At 42.1% G+C, this 25,471-nt stretch overlaps 1 protein-coding gene across 2 annotated transcripts in view; it reads left to right on the top strand.

Moving 5' to 3' along the window:
• SYNJ2 (synaptojanin 2) overlaps positions 1-17,690 on the top strand; it is a 193,114-nt gene extending 175,424 nt beyond the window's left edge. The window contains exons 22-27 of one of the 2 annotated variants that reach the window (XM_073627896.1): positions 370-543; positions 1,819-1,950; positions 3,174-3,238; positions 6,663-6,771; positions 7,881-8,080; positions 14,749-17,690. In XM_073627896.1, coding sequence (XP_073483997.1) covers positions 370-543; positions 1,819-1,950; positions 3,174-3,238; positions 6,663-6,771; positions 7,881-8,080; positions 14,749-15,798 — 1,730 coding nt within the window. In that variant the 3' untranslated portion in view covers positions 15,799-17,690. Of the gene's footprint in view, positions 1-369; positions 544-1,818; positions 1,951-3,173; positions 3,239-6,662; positions 6,772-7,880; positions 8,081-8,280; positions 8,393-14,748 lie in introns of those variants that run through there. The other variant, XM_073627897.1, reaches the window with a different exon arrangement.
• Positions 17,691-25,471: the final 7,781 nt, after the last annotated feature.

The following is a 25,471-nucleotide window of genomic DNA, read 5'->3' as shown; positions in this document are numbered from 1 at the left end:
AAAGTGCAAAATCAGGCTCACTGCTGCATAGAAACCAATGAGCTTCTAACCCCAGCTTGTTTCAGTAAGCTTTGGTAATAAAACCTGTAAGCTCATTGGTTTCTAGGCAGAAGTGAGCCTGATTTTGCACTTTCCAGCTTTAGTAAATAAACCCCATTGTGTACTTAAAAGTGGGGAATGCCTGTAGTGCAAATATGGGACCAAAAGAAACTCATCACCCTCTATGCTAGTAGGTGATGAGATCTTCATTTGAAATTTTGTAGTCTTTTGCCCTTAGGTATTTTTGGAATAACCACCTTTATTTTGTTTGGTTCATATGTTATAACATTCCTGCTATATAGCCAAACATATATTTTTGAATTTCTACAGGTGATATATTGGAAGATGACTCTGATGACGTTATGCCTCACTATCTAATAACTGACAAGTCAGCAGCAAGTGATGGCATGTCTCTGGGGAATGAACAGCTGCCTGCAACATACACATCATCATCATCAACTAAAGCTTCTTATACGAGTCCTAAGAAGCCTCACTCATTTAAAGGTAAAAGCAAAGGATTGTTGTGATTTTTAATTCTCTACACGCCAATTTTTTCAATCTTGAAATGTAGGACACTGTTTCTGTTTGCAATTGTTGGCTATTATTGTAAAACTATGGGGTATGAACAAAATATATAAAACAGCCATGAGTATGATTGTGAGATTACAGGAAGTCCCCGAGTTACGAACATCCGACTTACAAACCACTCCTACTTACGAACGGGGCGGCGGGCACATTCGACGGCACCTTTTCGACGGCGGGCACATTCAACGGAACATTGGAAAACGACATATCTGCTGTTCTGCCCATGCTGTTCCAACTAACGAACATATTCGACTTAAGAACAAACCTACAGTCCATAGCCCATTCATAACTTGGGGGCTGCCTGTAGTTAACAATAATTCTAAAATGAAAGTCCGTTTATAATAAAAATATATTATTATATCTAGCTTTTTACAACTGAAGATATGAGATTGTGGTTCCAACAGGTGGCTGCATTTTCTATGCATAGTTCAAGGAGGGATTCCAATAAATACAATTTAAGACTGTTAAAGTTTAACTATACAGAAGTTTTTTTTTCTCTAATACTAGTATATTGCAGAATAATTTACATTAAAAAAGTCTCTAACTCTGAAAGCAAATCATAGGAGAGCAGCATTTTGTGTTTTGCCACAAAGACTCTCTCATGCAGTAGAGGACTTAAGCTGTTTAGTTACCCAGTATATGATTCTATATAATGAGAAACCGTTCTATATTTGAAAAACATAGATTATATTTATTATGCATTAGTCACTTCTGTGTTAGGTACATAAGTCAGCTATGTATCATTCCTGGAACTTATAATACCTTTATGGCATGCGCTATAATTTAAAGTGATGCTAAAGGCTCAGTTTTTGTTATTTTTAATCTGCATTGAGCTATGGTTTTCCACAGAGCAGCACCCGGTCTCTTTGTCTCGGGTGCCCTGTCGTTGCTCCTGGCTCCCCGCCCAATGAGTGCCCCCGCTTGCTATGGGGGCACCCGTGCATGCTTGCTCCCCAGCCCCACTCTGTGTGCTCACAAGACGCACACAGTTAGGCTTGGCCCCACCCCCGATCCCTCCCCACTGGCTGTGACTGACAACAGCGGGAGCCAATGGCTCCCGCTGTTGTGTCTAAGCCAATGAGGAGGCAGAGAGCCAGTAGATCAACTGTGGCAGTCTGCATAATGAAGGTTTTTTATCTTCATGCATAGAATCATTTTAATTTTCAACTGTGTTTAAAAATGTTTTATTTCCAGATGATGCAGATTTGTTAGCCCTAAAGAAAGAACTTGAAGATGCTGGGGAAGTGCGTTCCCGGTCACCAAACAGATCACTGTCTGTTCCTAATCGGCCTCGTACACGTCCACCACAAAGACCACCACCTCCAAGTAAGAAGACCTATATGTATATTCAAATGACATGACATGCAGAATCAATGAACATCTTCAGGTTGTTAGAGAACCTTTTTGCACTAGTATATGAGTGTCACAAACGTTTTCCATTCAAGGAACCAGTGAATTGTCACAGATGGGAGTCCATTCCCAGTAGGAGACAGACTGGCTAACCAGGATTTGGTTGTAGCAGTTGGGGCTAGGCGGTGGAGTAACAAAGAAGTTTGGTGGTACAAAAAGACTAGGACTCAGTGTGGCCGCACATTTAGCAAAGGTGTGAGCCCTTAGAAGGGCCAAGGCACAGAATCTAAGGAGGCGCCTGGTCCTCACCAGAGCACCCCACAAGGGGTTTGCTACTGCCCACTCCCAGGTTGCGGCCCTCTGACTCACTCGAGAAGGCAGCTTCTGGGAACTGTGCGCAGGTACGTAGGAAAGAGTTGTTTGTAACGCAGGGGCTCCAGAACCATGGAATAAGTACAGCCATAGGCAGAGAGGGGCGTATGAAACATCAGAAACATGGGAAGATCACCTGGGAACACAATAAACTGACTTGAGTGCACAGGATTACACAGAGACACTTAATGCAGGCTGGAGTGCACGGGGTACAGGCTGACATTAACAGGGTCACAAGAGTGGGATGCAAGCTGGAATACACAGGGGTCACAGGAGCAGGATGCACCCTAAAGAGTAGAGCAGTCACAGGACCAAGATGTAAGCTTAAGTAAACATGGGTTACAGGAGCAGAATTCAGGCTGGAGTGCACTGGGTCACAGGTACAGAGGACACAGGCTGCAGAGCACAGGGATCACGGGAGCAGGATACACTGGAGATCACAGGAGGAACAAGCGTCACAGAGGAACATAGAGGATTGATGTGGAAACCCTGGGAAGCACTGGGGGGGTCCAGCTGGTAGCATGTGGTCACCTTGCTTGAACAACGAGCTACACACCAACAAGCCCTTCAAAACTGCATCCCCTCAGTTGTACTGGCAGGAAGACAGAGGTAAAGACCCAGCGCTGGAGCATGGAGCAGGTAAGCATAAAATGACTATAGTTTAATATTTGTTCTTATTCTGCTGTTGTCCTCATTCTCCTGTTTTTTGGAACACTTGTGAGAGTCACTGATGGGCTAATTAGCTTTGTACTGAGGTTCTTTATTAAGAACATGTGGCCTATTTTGTGCTATCTTTTAAACAATGATATTTAAATTATGCTTTATAGAAAGTAACATTCAAGGATCCATTCCGCAACCTTTGAAGCTTCTTCCTGGAGCTCCCCAGCATCCTGTAAGTCTAAATCTTGTAGTTATCAAGTTATTCAGTTTTAAACTTACTTTGCCAACAATTCAGTAAATAGCAAAGCATCTGTGGTTTTATTGGGGTATTATTAGGGCCTTATAGAAGAAAGGGGTATATCACAGTAATAATATACAGTATGGGGTAAATATAGTCAGACATTATGTAAAATATTAAAATGCATCAGAACTCTGTATATATTTGAATATTGTTTAGCTCCAAGATCTAGATGCTGTTGAACTGCAGTCTGAGACATTGTGCTTTTGTTCTAAAATTTCTGGCACCTGGAGACAAGTGTGGACTTTTATGGGTTGATTTAGTGTCAGAGATTAGATTTAGTGTTAAAGGGTTTAAAGCAGGGATGTCCAAACTACGGCCCTCCAGCTGTTGCGGAACTACACTTCCCATGAGGCATTGTAAAACTCTGACATTCACAGACATGACTAGGCATGATGGGAATTGTAGTTCCTGAACACCTGGAGGGCCGTAGTTTGGACACCACTGGTTTAAAGTGACACTAAACAATTTTCTTATTCTCCAGAAATAATCCATATACATCACTACTTAATGGCCCTGTAATCTCTGTTTCACCAAATCATTTAATATGTTTAGAGCTTGAATAGATTTTTTTTCTCATAGCTAACGCTAATTAAGTCACTCTCCATGACTTGCAAACAAATGACCATTAATAGTCTTTTGACATGTAGGCCATTTTATTATTGTTTACTAATGACAAATCTGTGACTACTTTTTCACATACAAAGCCCTTGTGCATAAAGGGGTTGTAAACCCTCATGTTTTTTTCACCTTACTGCATTTTATGCAGTAAGGTGAAAAACCTTCTGTGGTGCTACAGCCCCCCCCCCCCCAGCCCCCATTTTACTTTCCTGACCCCGATCTTTCTCCAGCCGGGAACGAGCACACCAGTTCTAGCTGGTGTCTCATGTCCTGATTGGATAGATTGATAGCAGCGCAGCCATTGGCTCCCGCTGCTGTCAATCAAATCCAATGGTGGCGGGGGGCAGGGCCGAGCCCTGCATTTTGTGTGAATGGACACAGAAGCAGGACTCGGGAGCGCGCCTGCATGGGTGTCAACCTTAGGAGAGACTTCTCCAACGTGGGCACTTGATGCGGGGAGGGGCCACCAGCACCACCGGGGGACCCCAAAAGAGGCAGATCGGGGCCACTCTGTGAAAAACGAACTGCACAGTGGAGGTAAGTATGACATGTTTGTTATTTAACCACTTAAGGTCCGGGCCATAGCCGAATGACGGCTACAGCGCGGACCTCGATTTCCGGGAGGCCGTCATGGGACGTCCTCCCTTGTGTACGCGCACCGCGCGCACCCTGCAGGGCACGCGGTGTGCGCGCTGTGATCACCGAGTCAGAGACTCGGATGATCACAGATCCGAGTAAGGGGCCGGTCCCGGCCCCTTACCATGTGATCAGCTGTCAGCCAATGACAGCTGATCACATGATGTAAACAAAACCTCGGTGATCGGTTTTGTTTTCTCCTCACGCTGACAGCGTGAGGAGGAAAAACAAGCCGATCACCGGCTTATGTCAAAGGGACATCGGTCCCGAAGAGGAAGGAGGCACATATGCCTCATCTGTGCCAACAGGTGCCATCTGTCATTGCCACCTGCCAGTTCCCACAGTGCCCACAAGTGCCACCTGTCAATGCCCACAAGTGCCACCTGTCAATGCCCACAAGTGCCACCTGTCAATGCCCACCAGTGGTGCCAATCAGTGCCACCTAGCAGTGCTGCCATCAATCAGTGCCCCATCAGTGCCCATCACCGCCACCCATCAGTGCCCATCACCGCCACACATCAGTGCCCATCACTGCCACCTATCGGTGCCCATCACTGCCGCCTCATCAGCGTACATCAACGAAGGAGAAAAATTACCTGTTTGCTAAATTTTATAACAAAATATTAAAAAAAATATATATATATTTTTTTTAATTCTGTCTTTTTCATTTTTTTTAACAAAAACTAAAAACCGCAGAGGTGATCAAATACCATCAAAAGAAAGCTCTATTTGTAGGAAAAAAATGATAAAATTTTCATTTGGATACAGTGTTGTATGACCGCGCAATTGTCATCCAAATTGCGACAGTGCTAAAAGCTGAAAATTGGTCTGGACAGGAGGGGGGTTTAAGTGCCCAGTAAGCAAGTGGTTAAACAAGAAAAAAAGAGGGTTTACAACCCCTTTAAGGGTTTTACAAACCTTTGTCACTGGGCTTGTTCACATTGGAATGCGGTGCGGGAAACCCGTATTCTCTGCACCATTTTCAAAACGCATTGGGTGCTCGATCTGCTGAGGGTGTCAGTATAATCCTAACAACACCCCAAATGCACCGCACTCCTGTCCAGTCAATCTAATGTGGACTTGAAAGTGGTTTCAGCCCATAAGTCTTTTCCAAAGCCACGCTCCCTTACATGTTTTGCTCCACCCACTGAAGCTTAATGATAGAGTAACCTACCTCATGAATAAGCTCCAAGGGGCAGAGCAAAACATGCCAGGGGGCATGGCTTTGGCGGAGACTATAGGCTGAGGTCTATATTAGGTTGACTGGACAGGATTCTTTGATTTTATATATGTATTGCTTCTGATGAGCACCTTTAGCAGCCTGCACCTTTCTCCCTGGTGACTGCAGGAGATTGGCTTCCCCAGCTTGAGCGGCATTCATAATGTAGCACCAAGCACACCCCAAATGCAAATTGCAGATGCAGTGTGTTTGCCTGCACCGGATCGCATTGTACTGCAAGTACTATGCGATCCGATGCAGTGGGTTTTTGAAAAGTAGTGCATGCACTACTTTTAGTTCGATTCAGCAGTTTCAAGCTATTTAAACAAATAAGTGAAAATTGCAACCCACTATGTCGTACAGGAATCGCACAGAAACGCGGACTGCATTCCTGTGTGATTCAGGTGTGTACTGTCCCAAAACCAGATGTTTTTCAGAAAAAGGATAATCCAGCAGAGTGGGTTGTACTTTGTTTATGACAAGGTGTTGGTGGGATAGGAATTGAAAGAAAATCACCATTGTAAGGATACAGAGGTTTTGAAGAATTATAATAATTTTGCTCTGAATGTTCAGAATCTCACATGAGTCTGATTGCCTGGTTCTTTTCTTTGGTGGAGATGGGCTTTACTTGGACATGAGAGTCTATTAATCTGTGTCAAAAACCTAATCCATTGTGAGTCACTGTTCTGCAACATTACAAAATGAAAACCTCTGATTCATGGGTATGAAAATGATGCAGATTTTGTAAGATTTGGATAAAAGATGGTCATAGGTAAGATAACTGATTTCATGCGATTTACTTTTCAGCTATAGTAGGCATTTTAATAAGGATGGCTCTAATCAAGTTTCATTATAATTTTACTATATTCTATTTTGTTTAAGCCTCAAGACAAAACTGGGATAAGCAAACCTTACAATGTAAAACAAATTAAAACTACTAATGCACAAGAAGCGGAAGAAGCTATTAAATGGTTAATGGAGTCCAAAAAAGGTGAGATTTGTTTGACCTGTTGTAAAATTGTAATTCACTTTCTTTAAAGCTGGAACTGTACTTCTAATACATCATTTCATAAAATACTCTTTCTCATGGTGGTCCTTGCAGGTGTAGACATTGTTTCTCTGATAATACTGCAGAACATCCTGTAATAACGTTATTGATATTACACCCAATATTGGACATGTGCTGTGTACTGTAGTTCACAATTCCACCAGCAATAGTGAGATGCTACAGCCGGAATTTCCTGATGCCAGGGTTATAAGACATTAGATGGTACTCAGAAAGCTGCCTTTCTTTTATTCATATGTACACTGTCCTAGAAGAGGACAGCAGCTGTCAGACTTGACACAATTTCCCAAAAAATAGTGAAGCTAATATTCACAGCAGTGTGAGGGGAACATAGAGTACACAAATGATGTTAGTGAGTTTGTACACACATACTCTTTACAATATGGATGCTTCCATATGTATGTTACATAGTTACATAGTAGGTGAGGTGGAAGGGAATTCCACATCCTGTGGAAGGGAATTCCACATCTTTGCCGCACTTACAGTAAAGAACCCTCTTCGTAGTTTAAAGTTAAACCTCTTTTCTTATAATTTTAATGAGTGGCGACTAGGCCACTGGTCTTGTTAAACTCCCTTCCGCGAAAAAGTTTTATCCCTAATTGAAATCATATCCCCTCTCAAGCATCTCTTCTCCAGGGAGAATAAGTTCAGTGCTTGAAACCTTTCCTCATAACTAATATCCTCCAGACCCTTTATTAGCTTAGTTGCCCTTCTTTGTACTCGCTCCATTTCCAGTACATCCTTCCTGAGGACTGGTGCCCAGAACTGGACAGCATACTCCAGGTGCGTCTGGACCAGAGTCTTGTAGAGCGGGAGAATTATCGTTTTATCTCTGGAGTTGATCCCCTTTTTAATGCATGCCAATATTCTGTTTGCTTTGTTAGCAGCAGCTTGGCATTGCATGCCATTGCTGAGCCTATCATCTACTAGGACCCCCAGGTTCTTTTCCATCCTAGATTCCCCCAGAGGTTCTCCCCCCAGTGTTCCACCCTTTAAAGTTTTAATGTATTAATTGAATTGTATTTTTATTATAGAAAAACCAGAAGGGGAAGTAAAAACCAATCTACATCGCCACCCAAGTTTACCAAAAGGAGAATCTAAACCTGTATCTGTGAAAACAGTACAGACAAACTCACAAGAAGCAGAAGCTGTATTGTTACCCCACAGACCTCCCCCAAAAGTGCCAGGTCCCAGACCTGTTCCTGTACAACGATCTGGAGCCAAATCAGAACCTGTAAGTCTGCTTATTCCATATTCTGTATTTGTGTCTCCTAAATATTACTTTAGCTTACCTTGGACTTCATAGTCTGCATATTACATAGTGCCCACTCCCCTCCATGTAAAATTAACATATTAATAAAAGCAACCCATAAAAAAAAAAAAAAAATAGAAAATACTTACCTTACCCCTAATTGCTGTTTGTGTGTCCCTCAGCGAGGTTGACGTCACAATCCTTCTGGCAAGATTTGGGAATGCTGCTCCAACAGTTCAGAACTTTCTTAAGACTTGGGATACTGAGCGATCCCAGGACTTTACCGGATGGATTTTGATGTCACCCTCTCCACTGCAGAATTTGGGGTAGGTTAGGTATGTTTTCTAACTCACTTTAACAGGTGCTTAGTTTTTAGTGCATTAATGCAATGGTTTTCGATGAGGGAGAGGAGCACTATGTACTTGCATTTTAGTGCAAGGTCCACTTTAAAAATATGAGTTCAAATTTGAAGTTTATATTAATATTAATAAAATGCCTTTTAACAGACATATGCCATTGTATTTAATTTTTCAAAGGAAATAAGTGCCAACTGTATTTTTTGTAAACATTATCCACTTAGATGATATAGATACATTTTAAAAATATCAGATTGGATGGTAAATTTCTTCTGCAGTAAATTTTTCAAAATGTAGGTTGATGTAGACATCACACCAAGGTAGGCAACAGGGTGGTTGATTCTAGGGTCGAGCAGCTAAAGTGGAGGAGTAGGTATTTGGGGGATTTTCTACCTAAAGTGTAGCTGTGTTCTTTCACACATTCATTTTTAGATACTATTTATTAGAATGTTTTAGTGCATTGGGGGCACAAATCTGTTATCTAAGAAGAAGCAGGAGATTTAATATTTCACTCCTGATATCTCACCAATAGAATCTCTGGGAAATCGAAGAAAAAGATTAAAAGCAAGAAGAATATATGTATCAGGCTTTCAGAACAGTAGTGAACACCACCAGTACCAGTGTTAATGGAGCTTAAAAACCACTGTTTGAGAGTGACGTAAACTGTATAAGTTAATGCAGAAGGACCTGGTCACATTTTGATATACTGAGTGGAGTATACCATAATTCTCACTTTTTACTGCTTTTATTGTTTACCGCCAGGTCTTTTAGGATCTGGAAAATTAAAAATACAACTTTTTTTTTTTTTTTTTTAGACCAGACCTAATATAAATATGTGCACATGCAGTTATGAAAAATTTAATTTAGCATTGTATGGGTTCCTCAAGGGAAGCCTTCCATAGTCTAGTAACTGAAAGCACACAATTTTTCTTATATCAGTATAAAATTCTATAAATAGCAGTATTTTCAGAGTACTGTTTATACTGCAGTCCCAAAAAACAGGGAGCAGTTTGAGGGGGCAAAAGAATTCTAAATCTGGTGTCAAAGTGTATGTGTAGCCAAACGTTTTATCTCTGTAGAATGCGTGGAAGGGTTAGAACCCATGTCAGGAATTTATTGTTCTCTGTCCCCCTGGGTGGATTTATCCTATTTGGTCTTGTGACAATTATAACAGGAACAGAAAGTGAAGGGAAATCCAAAATTTTAAAATTCTTCCCAAAACTGGACTAAAGGGGAAACCTTCCAGAGGAAACTGTTATGGCAACAGCTGTCTTATGCCCCGTACACACGGTCGGACTTTGTTCGGACATTCCGACAACAAAATCCTAGGATTTTTTCCGACGGATGTTGGCTCAAACTTGTCTTGTGTACACACGGTAACACAAAGTTGTCAGAAAATCCGATCCTTCTGAACGCGGTGACGTAAAACACGTACGTCGGGACTATAAACGGGGCAGTAGCCAATAGCTTTCATCTCTTTATTTATTCTGAGCATGCGTGGCACTTTGTCCGTTGGATTTGTGTACACGCGATCGGAATTTCCGACAACGGATTTTGTTGTCGGAAAATTTTATAGCCTGCTCTCAAATTTTGTGTGTCGGAAAATCCGATGGAAAATGTCCGATGGAGCCCTCACCCTCCGATCGGACATTTTCCATCGGAAAATCCGACCGTGTGTACGGGGCATTAGAGGGGAATTCTGCTCATGTTGTAGACATTTCCTGCCACCTCTTTTTGTTTCTATAGGATTTGAATTGACAGGAAATCTCCCCAATGGGACATGGCAAAATGTAAACAAAGGCCTTTAAACCTTCTGTACTGTATCAAAACCAATATAAAATGTGTGACTATTCATAAATTTAGGGCAAGATTTACTAAAACTGGTGCACACAGAATCTGGTACAGCTATGCATAGTAACCAATCTGCTTCTAAGGCTAGCCATAATTATACAATTATCTTGTACAATTTTCCTTTAGATTTACCAAAATCATATAATATGAGGTCAAACCTAAACACTTTCAATTTGTATGCAATCAGGCAGGCCCTTGCACTACATAGGTAAATCTAAAGGAAATTGAATAAGAAAATTGCATAATGTATGGCCAGCCTTACTTCAGCTTGTTCAGTTTGACAAAAAAAAAAAAAACTCGAAGCTGATTGGTTACTGTGGTAGTGTTTTTATTTATCAGGAAAGTATACACACATGAAGAACAGCTATGTTTTCTGGATGTTATTTTAGTATGGTTTTCAGAAAGCTGTAGCAAAATGTAAATGATATCATAATCGTACAGTACAGGACACAGAACTGTCCTCATAGACCACGGGTTATATGCTGCTTCATCGTATAGTAGAGTGTACCTATATAACCTCACCCACTCTGTGGGGCTCCAGTTTTTGTTAGTGTGCTTAGGTGATGGACCTATTCTTCTCTGGAGAAGTATTTTTTTATTTTAAAAACTATTGAAGTTTTTTATCATCTTAAACCTATATCAGCATCTGACTGTTTATTGCCTTGTGCTACCTAGCAGTTTCTGGATACATGGGGCCCACCTGCAATGTTTGCTCCGGGCACTGGATCCTGCATTAGGCACCTATTTTGGCTTGAAAAGCAACATGTGAAGTTGGCTGTAGTGTGCTATACAGGTCCAGGGCCATTTCTAAGGTTCCCAGTCTCTGAAAACCCCTTTGGGTGTATGCCCACTGTAACAGACTTGTATGACCCAATGTCATGGATTAGAAATGAGAGGGTTTCCCTGTATACAGACTCCAGTTCCTGGCTTTAAACAATACTATCCACAGGTCTTAGCACACTCTGCAGTTTAGTGGGCAGAGGTTTTGGGTGTTATTCACTTTATTGTGGAACCCGTGTAATTTTTGCCTCGTTTCAACGAGCACTTTCTGCGTTTTTTTCCCTCCTATCTTCTGAAGGAAGAGGTACTATAACTGTGTCATACCTTGCAGATGTTTCCACCTGCATGTTTCATCCAAGAAAGCATGCAGTAAGTTGTTGCATTCCCACTGCCATTTTCTACAGAGACACAATCACAGGAACTCGGTCAGCACCTGGGTTTTGGCAGCTTCTTCCCCAGACACTTAAAACCCCATCTTTTTTCCGCACTCCTGAACCCCCACACTGGTGATTCCCTCTCTAATAATAGTGGATCACAGTCACATGAGAGCTGGGACAAAAAGGCAGAATTGCATACATTCTGCAGCATTCTACAGGAAACACAGAATACCACTCAGGTTGATGGCTGTTCCCTTTCCTGGAGCAATGTCAGTGTGAAACTGCTCCCAAGGCCCCCTGTTCCATCCTGCTTCTCAGTCCTTGGGTTTAACGAATAGGAGTATCTCTGATTTGGTTAATCCCACCTTACTTATGGAATTACCATTATTCATGGAAGACCTTTTTTGCATCGTGAGAGGACAGAAGGCTTAACCATAGGGAATACTTTATTACTCGTATTTTGTCTTTTCTTGGCTTTTCTTCAGTCTGGTTTTCACCAGAGTCTGTCCCTGAATACCCTCAACGGACAGGTGTCACCAGAATCGGATTGCATGGGTGTCTGTACTGACAATTCATACTGCGATATGCAAACTGATCTGCGGGTGTCATTAACTTTGTATTGACGCGCCCAGTGGTTCGCATATGGCAGTGTGAACTGCCTGCGCGTCAGGCGCGATGCGGAAACCCGAGCTGGATTTGCACGAATGCTAGCATCACACCAGTGTGACCCGAGCCTTAACCATCATCTTTCAGAACCCAATATCTGCCCCCATTGGTTGCCATCACATCTTATAGGCTTTTTTCTCAATTTGCAACTGTAGATTATAAAGAGCCTTGTTGTATTTTGTTTAACCACTTGACCCCCAGGCCAATTCTGACATTTCTCTCACGCATGTAAAAATCTGCATTTTTGTGCTAGAAAACTACTTAGGGCTTCCAAACATTATATATTTTACATAAGCAGGGGCCCTAGAGAATATAATAATGGACGTTGAAATTTTGTACATCACAAAATGTTTGCGCAGCGGCTTTTTTAGATGCAATTTGTTGGAGAAAAACTACACTTTAATTATTTTTTGTGAACATAAACACAATATAATACAAATTTCTCTGGTAAAATATAAAAGATGATGTTATGCCAAGTAAATAGATACCAAACATGTCATGCTTGAAAATTTGTGCATCTCCATAGGCGAAGCTTTAAAAGGCTTTACAGGTTACCATTTTAGAGTTACACAGGGGATCTGGTGCTAGAATTATTGCTCTCACTGTGATGTTCGTAATAATACCTCATCTGTAGTATGATTGTCATTTACATATATGTGTGGGACCTAAGTGCATGTTTGCATTTGCGCGTGAACACAGGGGAGCTTAAAAAAAAAAAATTGGGGGATGAACAACATCCATAGGGATAGCCATGACAGGCCCTCTTTATGGAGAGATCTGGGGTCTGTTAGAACCTTCTCTTCTCTGACCTTCAAAGCATCTGTTGAAACTGAGATTGTTTAAATCAAATGCTGTACAAATCGGTATTGGCTTGTAAATAAACAAACCATAACTGGATTGACGAAATCCTCTCCGCTTATGGTTTCTGACATCACAAAAGAGGGGCTGGAACTTGCAATCCTTCCATTTCTCCCAGGTAATGCAACTGAGGTCACGTCATTACTGAGCTCCCCGCTCATGGATCAGGAGAGGCCAGTAAAGGCGTAGAGTTCCCCCCACTTCCGACGCCTGTAAAAGTGGTAACAGCTGTATAGCTGCTCTGATTGCTTTTACTTCGAAAGGAATCACTTAAAAAAAAGAGCAATACCAGGATCATGGTTGTAGCTGAAACCATGGTCCTGGTATAACCACTTCAACCCAAGACTGTGTATATATACAGCCTACAGATGAGAGGTGGTTAAAGCAATATTAAACCTTGTTTTTTTGTTTTTTTAAATAACAAACATGTTATACTTACATTGGTTTTGCACAGAGCAGCCCTGATCCTCCTCTTCTCGGGTCCCACACCGGTTCTTCTGGCTGCTTCCTCCTGCTGGGTGCCTCCTCAGCAAGCAGCTTGCTCTGGGGGCACCCAAGCAGGAGCCACTGCTGCTCTGTGTGTCCATTCACAAATGGAGCCGTGGCTCAGCACCTCCCCCTCCTCTCCTGATTGGCACACTAGCCTGATTGGCACAATGGCTCCTGCTGCTGTCAAAAGCCATTTAGGTGTGCGAGTCAGAGAGGCAAGGCTCTCGTAGACAATGCTGGATCGAGAGGGGGCTCAGGTAAATATTAGTGGGGCCGCTGCACACAGAAAGTAAAAAAACCTTGTGCCTTTACAACCACTTTAAAGGAGGTTTTGAGATCAAAATCTTCCTTTATATCTAAGGTGGTCTCCTCTTTCCACCTAAATTAGAACATTGTCCGTCCATCCCTTTGTCCTGCCCCAAAAATATGACAAGGAAATTCCCTTACATTGTTTGGAAGTGGTTAGGGCTGTCAGTCTACTTGGCAGACACTGCCTTTTTTTGCAAGACAATGTCCCTGTTTGTTCTACCTGGAGTTTCTCATAGAAGACACCCTACTTCGCGTTCCACTGTTGCCATGTCCATCAGACAACTCATCTTCAGGGCTACACCCTTAAGGAAAATGTTCCCCCCTTTCTCATCAGAACCCATTCCACCAGGGCTTTTGGTGTCTCCTGGGCTTTTTGGCATCTAACATCTGTATCCCAGATTTGCAAGGCTACCATCTGGTCCTCTGTTCACACGTTTTTTTAAGTTCTGCCAGGTGGACGTACAGGCCTAACCTGATGCAAGTTTTGGCCGCAAGGAGCTTTAAGTTGTTTTTTATTCGGGTTCTGTAAACCTTTGTGTTTTTTGTGGGCCTGTTGGCAATTTCAGTTTGCTATGGTACAGGCTGCTATGCCTTCAGTTTTATTGTTTGTGTACGCCCCATGGTCTATGAATTCCAGTTCTGTGCTGTACTATAAAGATAATGGGAATTTTGACTTGCCTGTAGAGTACAGTACAGGACACAGATTGGATTACTTCAAATTGCTTGCACTGAAGCCTCATGAAGTGGGAAGGGTTACATGGGTATGCTGTAGGGGAAGCCCTACAAAAAAGATTTTGTCGATGACTAGTTACCTGAAGGTGGCACCTTTTAACCAATGGTCTATGAATACCAGTCCTGTACTGTACTCAAAGATAAGTCACAGTTCTTATTTTTTGTGCATATTAAATATTTAAGCTGTTTGGCAGTACTTTAATTTACATAAACACTTTATCTTTTTGCAAAGCTACTTAATCCAGAACAGAAGACAGAGCAACATCAGCCACCAAGTGAAAAAAAGTCACCACAAGTACCTCCAAAATTGGCACATCATGCTGGGGTTTCAGATGGTTTAACACCTTTGAGGCCACCACCTCGAGTACCTACAAAACCAAAACTAGAACCAGAATCATCAGTGAATTCTGATCTAGAAAAACTCTCAGATAATAGTATGTTATCTGCATCTGTTAAGAAAATTGAAGTATCAGGAACAAGTGATCCAGTCCAATTGCAGTCTGCTGAAAAACTGGTGATGTGTACAGAAACCCATCCTACAAAACAAGCAGCAACTGATGTTGAATCTACAGGTTTGGTTAATATACTTGAAGACCAGCCAAAATCTGATCTAAACAGTTTATCTATTTCAACAGCTCTTTTGGCATCCAGACCAGAGGCACAGATGGACACTACTTGCCCTGCAGACTTCTCAACCAACGCATTGATTTCAAAAAAGGAGCACAAAGTAGAAACTGCAGACATAAGTGAAATGCCTAAAATATACCCAGTACCCAAACCAAGGACAATACTGCCTTCTCAAACTGTAAAAACGAAAGAAGGTGATAAGATACTTTCACCAACCGAAAATAGTTGCACATCTGAGTGTAATTCATTAATCCCAGCAGTGCCTCCAAGGAGAAAAAAGTCTGCTCCTGCCGCTTTCCACCTTCAGGTGTTACAAAGCAACAAAAGTTTGCTTCAGGCTGATGTGTCTTCAAATTCCAATAACAACAACAATCATAGGGAAGGATGTCTGATTGACATAGATATGGATTTTGCTGGGACGGTAAACACAAAAGGCGACAGTAATCACTTAGCCAGCTACACTAAACCACTAGAGCCACAAAGAAGCTGGTCTTCTAAGGAACTGAAACTTCTAGATTTTGATGATAAGAAATTAGTTCAGTCATCAAATGATGATATGTCTTCTTTACAGGTTACGGACAATTGGTTAATGGGCCAAGATGAGGAAAAAAGTGAAAATACTATTTTCAAGAGCAGTTTCGATTCTCCTTGGTAAATGCAAAGATGTATTTAATAAAATGCTGGCCATATTCTATGGGAGATCTATATTATATGCGTTATTTTGTCATAATAATAGTGCGTAGGTCACAAATAATGAAATGGAGAACCTCCATACAGATCATGCAGGTTGGAAAATGCTGGTCCATTCTTGTTCATTTATCCTTGCTGAGCAGAAATAATTTGGTACAGCATTTGTTAACTTATTATAGTTACCATTGCCAAGGACTTTTTCAAACCACACAGAACATATGCATTTTGGGTGAAAAAGCTCCTGGGTCTTATTCCCCCTAACTAAAGCCAAGTATAGCTTTTCACCTATTTCCTAAATTCTGCAATGTAAGCACTCGATTAAAAAACTAGTGAAAGAGCTTAGCCGACAAAGCAATTTGTCCTATGCAGGTCAAGTATAAAACCACCAAGCTATGAAATCTAGCTAATCATGTATCGGCAAACTTAGAAGATACCCTAACAAACTTTTTTCATAAAGTAGTGTTTTTATTCAACGTTATGCTAGTGGTCCAGAGGTCAGGGGCTGTCCATACCCAAGGGGATGATCAGACCTTGAAAATATATTTTTCACTTGGTATGCATATACAATGTCAAGTACATGTTGCAGATGCTCTTTAGCTCAACACTCATTAGTCTCTGTTTACCATTTGCAACTGTTTGTACTTTTACACGGCACTGCTGTGCTATGAATTCAGCAAAATATTTACTAAACAACCAAAAGCCATCATATGACCTGTGGAATGAGTGTTTGGTTACCCTAACATGTCTAAAGCAGCTTAGCACTGTAAATCAAAGCTGGCTTGCTGTAGACATATTGCAGTACTCATGCACTGAACTGTAACCACTAAACAAAGTGCTTTGTGTATTAACGTTTAATAAGAAATAGCCATTTGTTCGCTTTTCCCTTGGTTTTGTAACCTGCATTGGCTTATGTGTTCTCGAGCAGACAATTCCTCCGTCAGACATTTTTTATATTGTGGCCCTTAGGGTTTGAGCTAGGGGTAATTTAGAATTCCAACATTTGTAAAAATTATTTGGAAGATATCTGTAGTGTATTTTAAATACCACACATTTGAGGTTATTTATGTAACTTTCACCTGAAAGTCATTTTTGCTGTGACCTACCTACATTACATGCTTCCATATTTTTATAATTGTATTTAATAGGGGTTGTAACGTTCTGTTGTGAACCATTACAGTTGATATGCACAATATTAAGATGTTCAAAGTGGAACATTCTTTACAATCACACTATTTGCTCATCAACCACTTTGATAGAAGCACAAAAAACTATTTGATTAAATATGTTCTTGCCTGCTGTTGCACGTCTCTGCTGTTTTTTGTTATCTTTTATGAAGGTCACATATTTTTTTTTTATATAAAATTATCAGGGAATCCCGTTCCACAACTGTGGATTGTCCTGATTTTAGTTTGGATAGTCCCAGTTCTTAAAACTCATAAATGAGCAGGACCCAGAGAAAATAGACATATTTAAGAACTGCAGTGTGAGGCCTAAATATATCCTAATTTTAGAATTTACAATACTGTATTCTGTACACAACATGTAAAAGCAAATTAAGATAAGGTACAGATTCTAATTTTGTAATTTTTAGTTTAATATTAACAAAAGATGGAGGAAATGTTTGTAAGGTCCAGAGGAATACCATATTTTTAGCTAAACAATAGTGTTTAATCTGAGAATAATCAACCCAAATCACTGTTTAATTAAATTATCTTAAGTTCTTTTTACCTGTCTCTTAAATTTCAAGTTGATTGTCGAGTCCTCTGTTTACTGCTGCGGCCCTTAGCTGTCTGCACTATCCCTATGATGGTAAACATTTAATATGACTTTTTTTTAAATAAACTCTAGTAAAACACCTCTATGGAGTATGTTGTATTTTTTGAGTTACACAAGGATGTTTTCAAATAAGGCTCTGGTTAAAATAGTGAGCGTCAGTGTTGTTAAGGTTGTAACAGGCTACACACAGACTGGTTTCGGATCACTTTGCCCTGATTTAAAATGTACAGTATGTCCAGGCATTATATAAAAAAAGCAGTATATATAAAACAATTAAATTGTGATAATGCACTACAAACAGCGCTATTGTTGAGCAAAAAACATAAATCATGTGGCCAACTTCACACGAAAGTCCTTTAAGAGCAGTGAGGAGTTCAGAAAGTGGTTCAGAGAGTGTTCATAGGTGATCATAAAGCAGAGTCTCAGTGTGCACCTTCCACCGGTCAGTTCAATTCCACCATGTGAGAACACACTCCCCCCAGGGGGTTAAACTCACCAGAGCTGAAAAATAAGTAATCCTCCAAGGGAAGAAAACCTCTAAGCCAAAACTGCTACCAACACCACTCAGGGAGATTCACAGATGATCAAGGCTCCAAATAAATCAATGACAAAAGAAAAGCGCACATAGCGTAATCCCGTTTATTAAAAGAATCCCCATCACATCTCACACAACCCCTCTTAATAAATATACGTACAAAACACTGCAATCAATCGAGCAATGGAAGCATGTAAACTGTGCACTTCACCGTTACGGAGATCAGCCGGTTCAAAGCCCGAAGAAACACTTCCTGGTTATGGATCCAGCTGCGGTGGAGCGCACACGTCACTTCCGGCGTCGTGTAGGCCCCACTCTGACGCGTTTCGTCATATCCTGACTTCAACAGAGGGCATCTGTTGAAGTCAGGATATGATGAAACGTGTCAGAGCGTGGCTTACACGACGCCAGAAGTAATCTTTTAATAAACGGGATTATGCTATGTGCGTTTTTCTTTTGTCATTGATTTATTTGGAGCCTTGATCATCTGTGAATCTCCCGGAGTGGTGTTGGTAGCAGTTTTGGCTTAGAGGTTTTCTTCCCTTGGAGGCTTACTTATTTTTCAGCTCTGGTGAGTTTAACCCCCTGGGGGGAGTGTGTTCTCACATGGTGGAATTGAACTGACCGGTGGAAGGTGCACACTGAGACTCTGCTTTATGATCACCTATGAACACTCTCTGAACCACTTTCTGAACTCCTCACTGCTCTTAAAGGACTTTCGTGTGAAGTTGGCCACATGATTTATGTTTTTTGCTCATCAATATTGCTGTTTGTAGTGTATTATCACAATTTAATTGTTTTATATATACTGCTTTTTTTATATAATTTATGTTTTAAACAGCTGCTTTTTTACCATATGATTTCAAATTTTTACCCACTTTGTGATAACAAATTGGGTGATACCTGTATGTTTATTAATTAGTTCTATTTCTACTTCTGATCAGCATTTTCTACTTGGCGCTGAGAGGTGTACTGCAGACCCGAGTGAACACCTTTTGTTTATTTAATTATGTCCAGGCATTACTTACATCTAGCCCTAGAAAATGTCCAACATTATATTTTCTTTTGCCTTGTTCGAACTCTCAAAAAAACTCCCATGGGACTTTAAAGGACCTACACCAAACAAAAACAAATAAATACTTTTTTTTTTATCCAAGCTTTTATTCACATACATAATTAAAATCATATTAAAATTACATTAAATATATCCAAAGATGGTATAATAGCATATATGCATATAAAGATAGGCAGTTGATGCCCTAAAACTTGATGCATTTTGTGAAGCAACGTTCACTTCTTCAGGAGATAGAAATATTCAAAAGGATATCTGCAAAGAAATCATGTCATTGGTATACCATAGTAAAAAACGAGTACCCAAAGGAAAGATGTCTGCAAAAAAGGAAACACTTGCCAATAAATCAAAGTTGATGAGCAGTAAAGATATGACTTTCCCACCAACCAAACAACCTATATGGAATGTATAACCCTTCTCCGGCAAAAAATGGAAGTGAAATGGAAAAGCACCATGAGGAGAGTCTTGTCCGGGAGCTGTGGAAAGGGCAGGGGGCCACCAGGCAGGAAACACACAGCGGTCACAAACCAGGATCAACAAGATGCAGTGAGCAACTGCAAAAAAATGTATCAATGGGGCGAGAGTTTGAAAACATGATATAGAAATAGAAAACACAAAATACCAAAGTAAGAGTGAAAAGCTGTCTCTAATCAATAAGGATAAGAAAGATGATGATTGTGAACCTGTAAACAAAGTTATAGGATAATAATTATAGCAAAGTACAGCTAAATTTACTGTCTTTTGCCTTGTTCCTGTAGAGAAACAGCTTTTATTACTTTGTAATAGATCTTGACTGGGCTTGTAAAATTCTTGCAGGGGCAAATGATATAAGCTCAAATCCTATTGACAATGACACACCTCAAGAAATATAGCTCCCATGAGCCCTGTGGTCCCCATGGCTTTTGGTCCCCTATCTATGTGATAGCAATACATTTAAGTGAAAAAAAGTGTAAAATCAATACAAGGTATACTTAAGCACTTAACCCCCACCCCAGAAAATCTTGAATAACTCACATGTATAAACAAATCCTTAGAGTGCATACATAAGAAAATGTTGGTTGCGCTACACGCTGGAGTGAGAGCAATAATTCTAGGGTCATTATTTAAAATTCTTTATTTATAAACAGCAGTCTCCAACACATCAAGACAATATAATGAGACATTAGGTATACAAACAAAAATATAACATGAATTTTCAGGCGACCAAATTGGCAAAAAAAAACAAACACCACTCAGACAACCATGGAAAAATCAAAATATAATTGACCAGGTGTGTCGTTCCATCAGAGATCAAAAAAGTAAAGAAGACTAGTGGGAAGGATGGAGATGACTGATGTTGTACCATGTGGTCAGGGCAGGACTTAGGGTGGTGGGGACCCCTGGGCTTGAGTCACTTTCGGGCCCTACCTTCTATACATTACCGTATTTATCGGCGTATAACACGTGCCGGCGTATAACACGCACTCCAAGTTTAGGAGGGAATTTTAACCACTTGCCGACCGCCTAACGCATATATACGGCGGCAGAATGGCACGGGCAGGCAGAATCACGTACCTGTACGTGATCTGCCTCCCGCGGGTGGGGGGTCCGATCGGACCCCCCTCCGGTGCCATAGGCGGTCGGCTCTCGTTCGCGGGCGATGAGAGGTGAGGGGGAGGCCATCCATTGTTGGCCACCCCCTCCCGATCGCTCCCAGCGAATGGAAACGCTTCCTTTCCCTCTGTAATGTAAACAGAGGGAAAGGAAGTGATGTCATCTCTCCTCGAGCCGGTCTTTTTGATCCGACGCAGAGGAGAGAAGACATCCAAGTAAGTGCACCAACACTACACTTACAGTAGAACACGCAGGCACACATTTCACCCCCCTGTCACCCCCCTGTCACTCTGTCACCAATAGCAGTTTTTTTTTTTTTTGCATTGGTGTCAGTTTGTGTCAGTTACAAGTGTTAGGGCAGTTAGGTTAGCCCCCTTTAGGTCTAGGGTACCCCCCTTTAGGTCCAGGGTACCCCCCTAACCCCCCCTAATAAAAGTTAACCCCTTGATTACCCCCCGTCGCCAGTGTCGCTAAGCGATCGTTTTTCTGATCGCTGTATTAGTGACACAGGTGACGCTAGTTAGGGAGGTAAGTATATAGGTTCGCTGTCAGTGTTTTATAGCGACAGGGACCCCCATATACTACCTGCTAAAGGTTTTAACCCCTTGATTGCCCCCTAGTTAACCCTTTCACCAGCGTTCACCGTATAAGTGTTACGGGTGACGCTGGTTAGCTAGTTTGTTTTTTGTAGTTTATTACAGTTTATTATAGTTTATTATAGTTTTAGGGCACCCGCCGTTTATTACCTTATAAAGGTTTAACCCCCTAATTGCCCGGTGGTGATATAAGTTAAGTTTTTAGGATCTGATAAGGTCTGCGTCGCCCCAGGCAGCGTCAGGTTAGCGCCAGTACCGCTAAAACCCACGCACGCAGCATACACCTCCCTTAGTGCTATAGTATCTGAACGGATCGATATCTGATCCGATCAGATCTATACTCCCCAGCAGTTTAGGGTTCCCTGAAACGCAGTGTTAGCGGGATCAGCCCAGATACCTGCTAGCACCTGCGTTTTGCTCCTCGGCCCAGCCCAGCCCAGCCCACCCAAGTGCAGTATCGATCGATAACTGTCACTTACAAAACACTAAGCACACATAACTGCAGCGTTCGCAGAGTCAGGCCTGATCCCTGCGATCGCTAACAGTTTTTTGGTAGCGTTTTGAATCAGTCGCTAACAGTCAGGAGCTTTTTTGCCTGTGAGTCTCACTAGTGTACCCCTAAATTTAGAGGCCAAAATGGCAAATCGAAGGTACACTAGTGAAGAGGCCTACAGGATTCTGAGTATGACAGATAGTGAAGAGGAAGTCACTCATCTGTCAAGTTCAGGCTCAGAATACGAACCTGTAGAGGACAGCGGCTCCATGACAGATAGCTCTGACGACGGAGTTGTGGTCCCTGCTAGGGTCAGGCGTACCAGACCCCGAACTTCTTCTGTCCTTGAAGTGCAAGAACCGCAGGGCTCTCGTATGGAGCAGAGAGGTACTAGTGCCGCTACTCCTTCTGGTGAACTGGCAAGCACCAGCGGCCTAGTACACCCTGGTCGTACATCCAGCACTGCAGTATCACGTGGTGACGTGGCGAGTCCCATAAGTGCAGTTCAAGCTGGCGAGGTGGCAAGCACAAGTAGCGTCCCGCTGCCACCAAGAAGACGAACACAGGCCCGTCGTGCCCATAGTGCCCTTCCTGCTGCATTCGCCAATCCGAATTGGGAACCCACCACTTCTGCAGCACCCGTACTTCCCCCTTTCACTGGCCAACCCGGAATTCAGGTGGAAACAGTTGACTTTACGCCACTGGATTTTTATTCGCTGTTTTTCACCGAAGATCTCTATAGATCTATTGTGGACCAAAGCAATTTGTACGCTGGTCAACACATCGCCACTATTCCCCAGTCCTCCCTTGCCAGAGATTGGAGACCAATTACGGTCTCCGAATTTAAGATCTTTCTGGGCCTTTCCCTCCTCATGGGCATAACCAAAAAGAGTGAGTTGCGGTCATATTGGTCCACTGACCCAATTCACCATATGCCCGTGTTCTCTGCCTCCATGGCCAGGGCACGATACGAGCAGATTTTGCGGTTCATGCACTTCAACGACAATGAACTCTGTCGTCCTCGTGGAGACCCTGCATACGATCGGCTCTACAAAATTCGGCCCCTCATAAACCACTTCAACCAACGTTTTGCAGACTTGTTTACCCCCCATCAAGTTGTCTGCGTTGATGAGTCCCTGATTAAGTTTTCTGGCCGCTTGTCCTTCAAACAGTACCTTCCCAGCAAGCGTGCCAGATACGGGGTCAAGATGTATAAGCTCTGTGACAGGGCCACAGGCTATACATGTAGATTTATGGTTTACGAGGGCAAAGATAGTCACGTAGAGCCGATCAACTGCCCTGACTACATAGGAAGCGCTGGCAAGATAGTGTGGGACTTGGTGTCACCCTTATTCGGAAAGGGGTACCACTTGTACGTGGACAATTATTATACGAGCGTGCCACTTTTTAGTCACTTGTTTGATCATCAGATTGGAGCATGTGGCACCGTGCGACCTAATCGCCGGGGCTTTCCCCAGCGGCTTGTAGAGTCCCGTCTTAGGCTGGGGGAGAGAGCCTGCTTGAAGTATAATAATTTGCTCGCTATGAAGTGGAGGGACAATAAGAATGTTTTCGTTCTTACCTCCCTTCATGCAGACACGACGACCCAAATTACTACGGCGACTGGTGTTGTGGAGAAACCCCTCTGTGTCCACGAATACAACCTTAATATGGGAGGGGTGGACCTCAACGACCAGTTGTTGGCGCCGTACCTAATTGCCCGTAAGGCCAGACGCTGGTACAAAAAAGTGTCTGTTTATTTATTTCAATTGGCTTTGCTGAATGCTCATGTGCTATACAGAGCTTCAGGACGGACTGGATCCTTCCTTAAATTCCAGGAAGAGATCGTCAGAGCCCTTCTGTATCCAGACGGTGCTCCACCTCACCTTCCCCAACCAGATGCAGTAAGCCGGCTGCATGGGAGGCATTTTCCTTATGTCCTCCAGAGTACCCCTACCCAACGAGCCCCCCAAAAAAGATGTCGTGTCTGCAGCAAGCGCGGATTTAGGCGTGACACCCGGTATTATTGTCCCTCCTGTCCTGACAATCCTGGTCTATGCATTGGTGAATGTTTTGAACGCTACCATACACTAGTGGAGTATTAGCGTAGGGTTCAGCACGGCACAGACTAGGCACACTAACACAGGGTCTCCCAAGATGCCATCGCATTTTGAGAGACCCAAACCTGGTACAGTTACAGTTAAAAGTTAAAGTTACTAAAAAAAGTGTTAAAAAAAAAAAAAAATAAAAAAATAAAAATACAAAAAAAATATAAAATAAAAAAAAACAAAAATAGTTGTCGTTTTATTGTTCTCTCTCTCTATTCTCTCTCTATTGTTCTGCATTCTATACTGCAATGTTTTTTATACTTTGTTTTTTTATTGTTAACCACTTTTTTGTTTTCAGGTACGCCATTCAGCTGCAGAGCGGATTTATTTATCTTGACAGCAACAGCATTTGCTCCCACGATATATAAAGCCGTGACTCCAGCGCTGTCGGAGGTGATTTCACCACCACAGTTACATACTTCAGCATATATGCCGAAGCGTGGGGGCAGCAGTGGGTGGAGGAGCAATTTGCTCCTGCCTTTTGTGGGAGGATGCCCCCATGCTTCGGCATATATATATTTTAGGTAGGCACAGGTTGCGTTAAATGTTTTATTTTTTACTATGGTTTTTTTTGTATTTGCTTTGCAGGTATGGTAAGTATTACTGTTATACTGTAATGTTACTTTGTTTTTTTGTTAACCATCATTTGCTTAGCAGGTACGCCATTCAGTTGCAGCGCGGATTTATTTATCTTGACAGCAACAGCGTTTGCTCCCACGATATATAAAGCCGTGACTCCAGCGCTGTCGGAGGTGATTTCACCACCACAGTTACATACTTCAGCATATATGCCGAAGCGTGGGGGCAGCAGTGGGTGGAGGAGCAATTTGCTCCTGCCTTTTGTGGGAGGATGCCCCCATGCTTCGGCATATATATATTTTAGGTAGGCACAGGTTGCGTTAAATGTTTTATTTTTTACTATGGTTTTTTTTGTATTTGCTTTGCAGGTATGGTAAGTATTACTGTTATACTGTAATGTTACTTTGTTTTTTTGTTAACCATCATTTGCTTAGCAGGTACGCCATTCAGTTGCAGCGCGGATTTATTTATCTTGACAGCAACAGCGTTTGCTCCCACGATATATAAAGCCGTGACTCCAGCGCTGTCGGAGGTGATTTCACCACCACAGTTACATACTTCAGCATATATGCCGAAGCGTGGGGGCAGCAGTGGGTGGAGGAGCAATTTGCTCCTGCCTTTTGCGGGAGGATGCCCCCATGCTTCGGCATATATAAATGGTGCATGTATGCCCATCATTAGAAGTGGGCGGATGAAGGGAGGTATTCTAATGGTGGGCATACCCACCGATCAATATCTTTTTTTCGTTCAGCCCACAGGCTGCATGAAAAAAAAGTTTACAATACAAGGACCAGCAACGTACTGGTATGTTGCTGGACTTTGAGTGGTTATACCAGAATGATGCCTGCAGGTTTAGGTATCATCTTGGTATCATTCTTTTCAGCCA

This window comes from Aquarana catesbeiana, linkage group LG04 (assembly GCF_042186555.1).
Source record: "Aquarana catesbeiana isolate 2022-GZ linkage group LG04, ASM4218655v1, whole genome shotgun sequence".
NCBI classification, from domain to species: Eukaryota; Metazoa; Chordata; class Amphibia; order Anura; family Ranidae; genus Aquarana; species Aquarana catesbeiana.
Note: the sequence above shows the minus strand (reverse complement) of the source record. Positions and strands in the feature narration are given on the sequence as shown.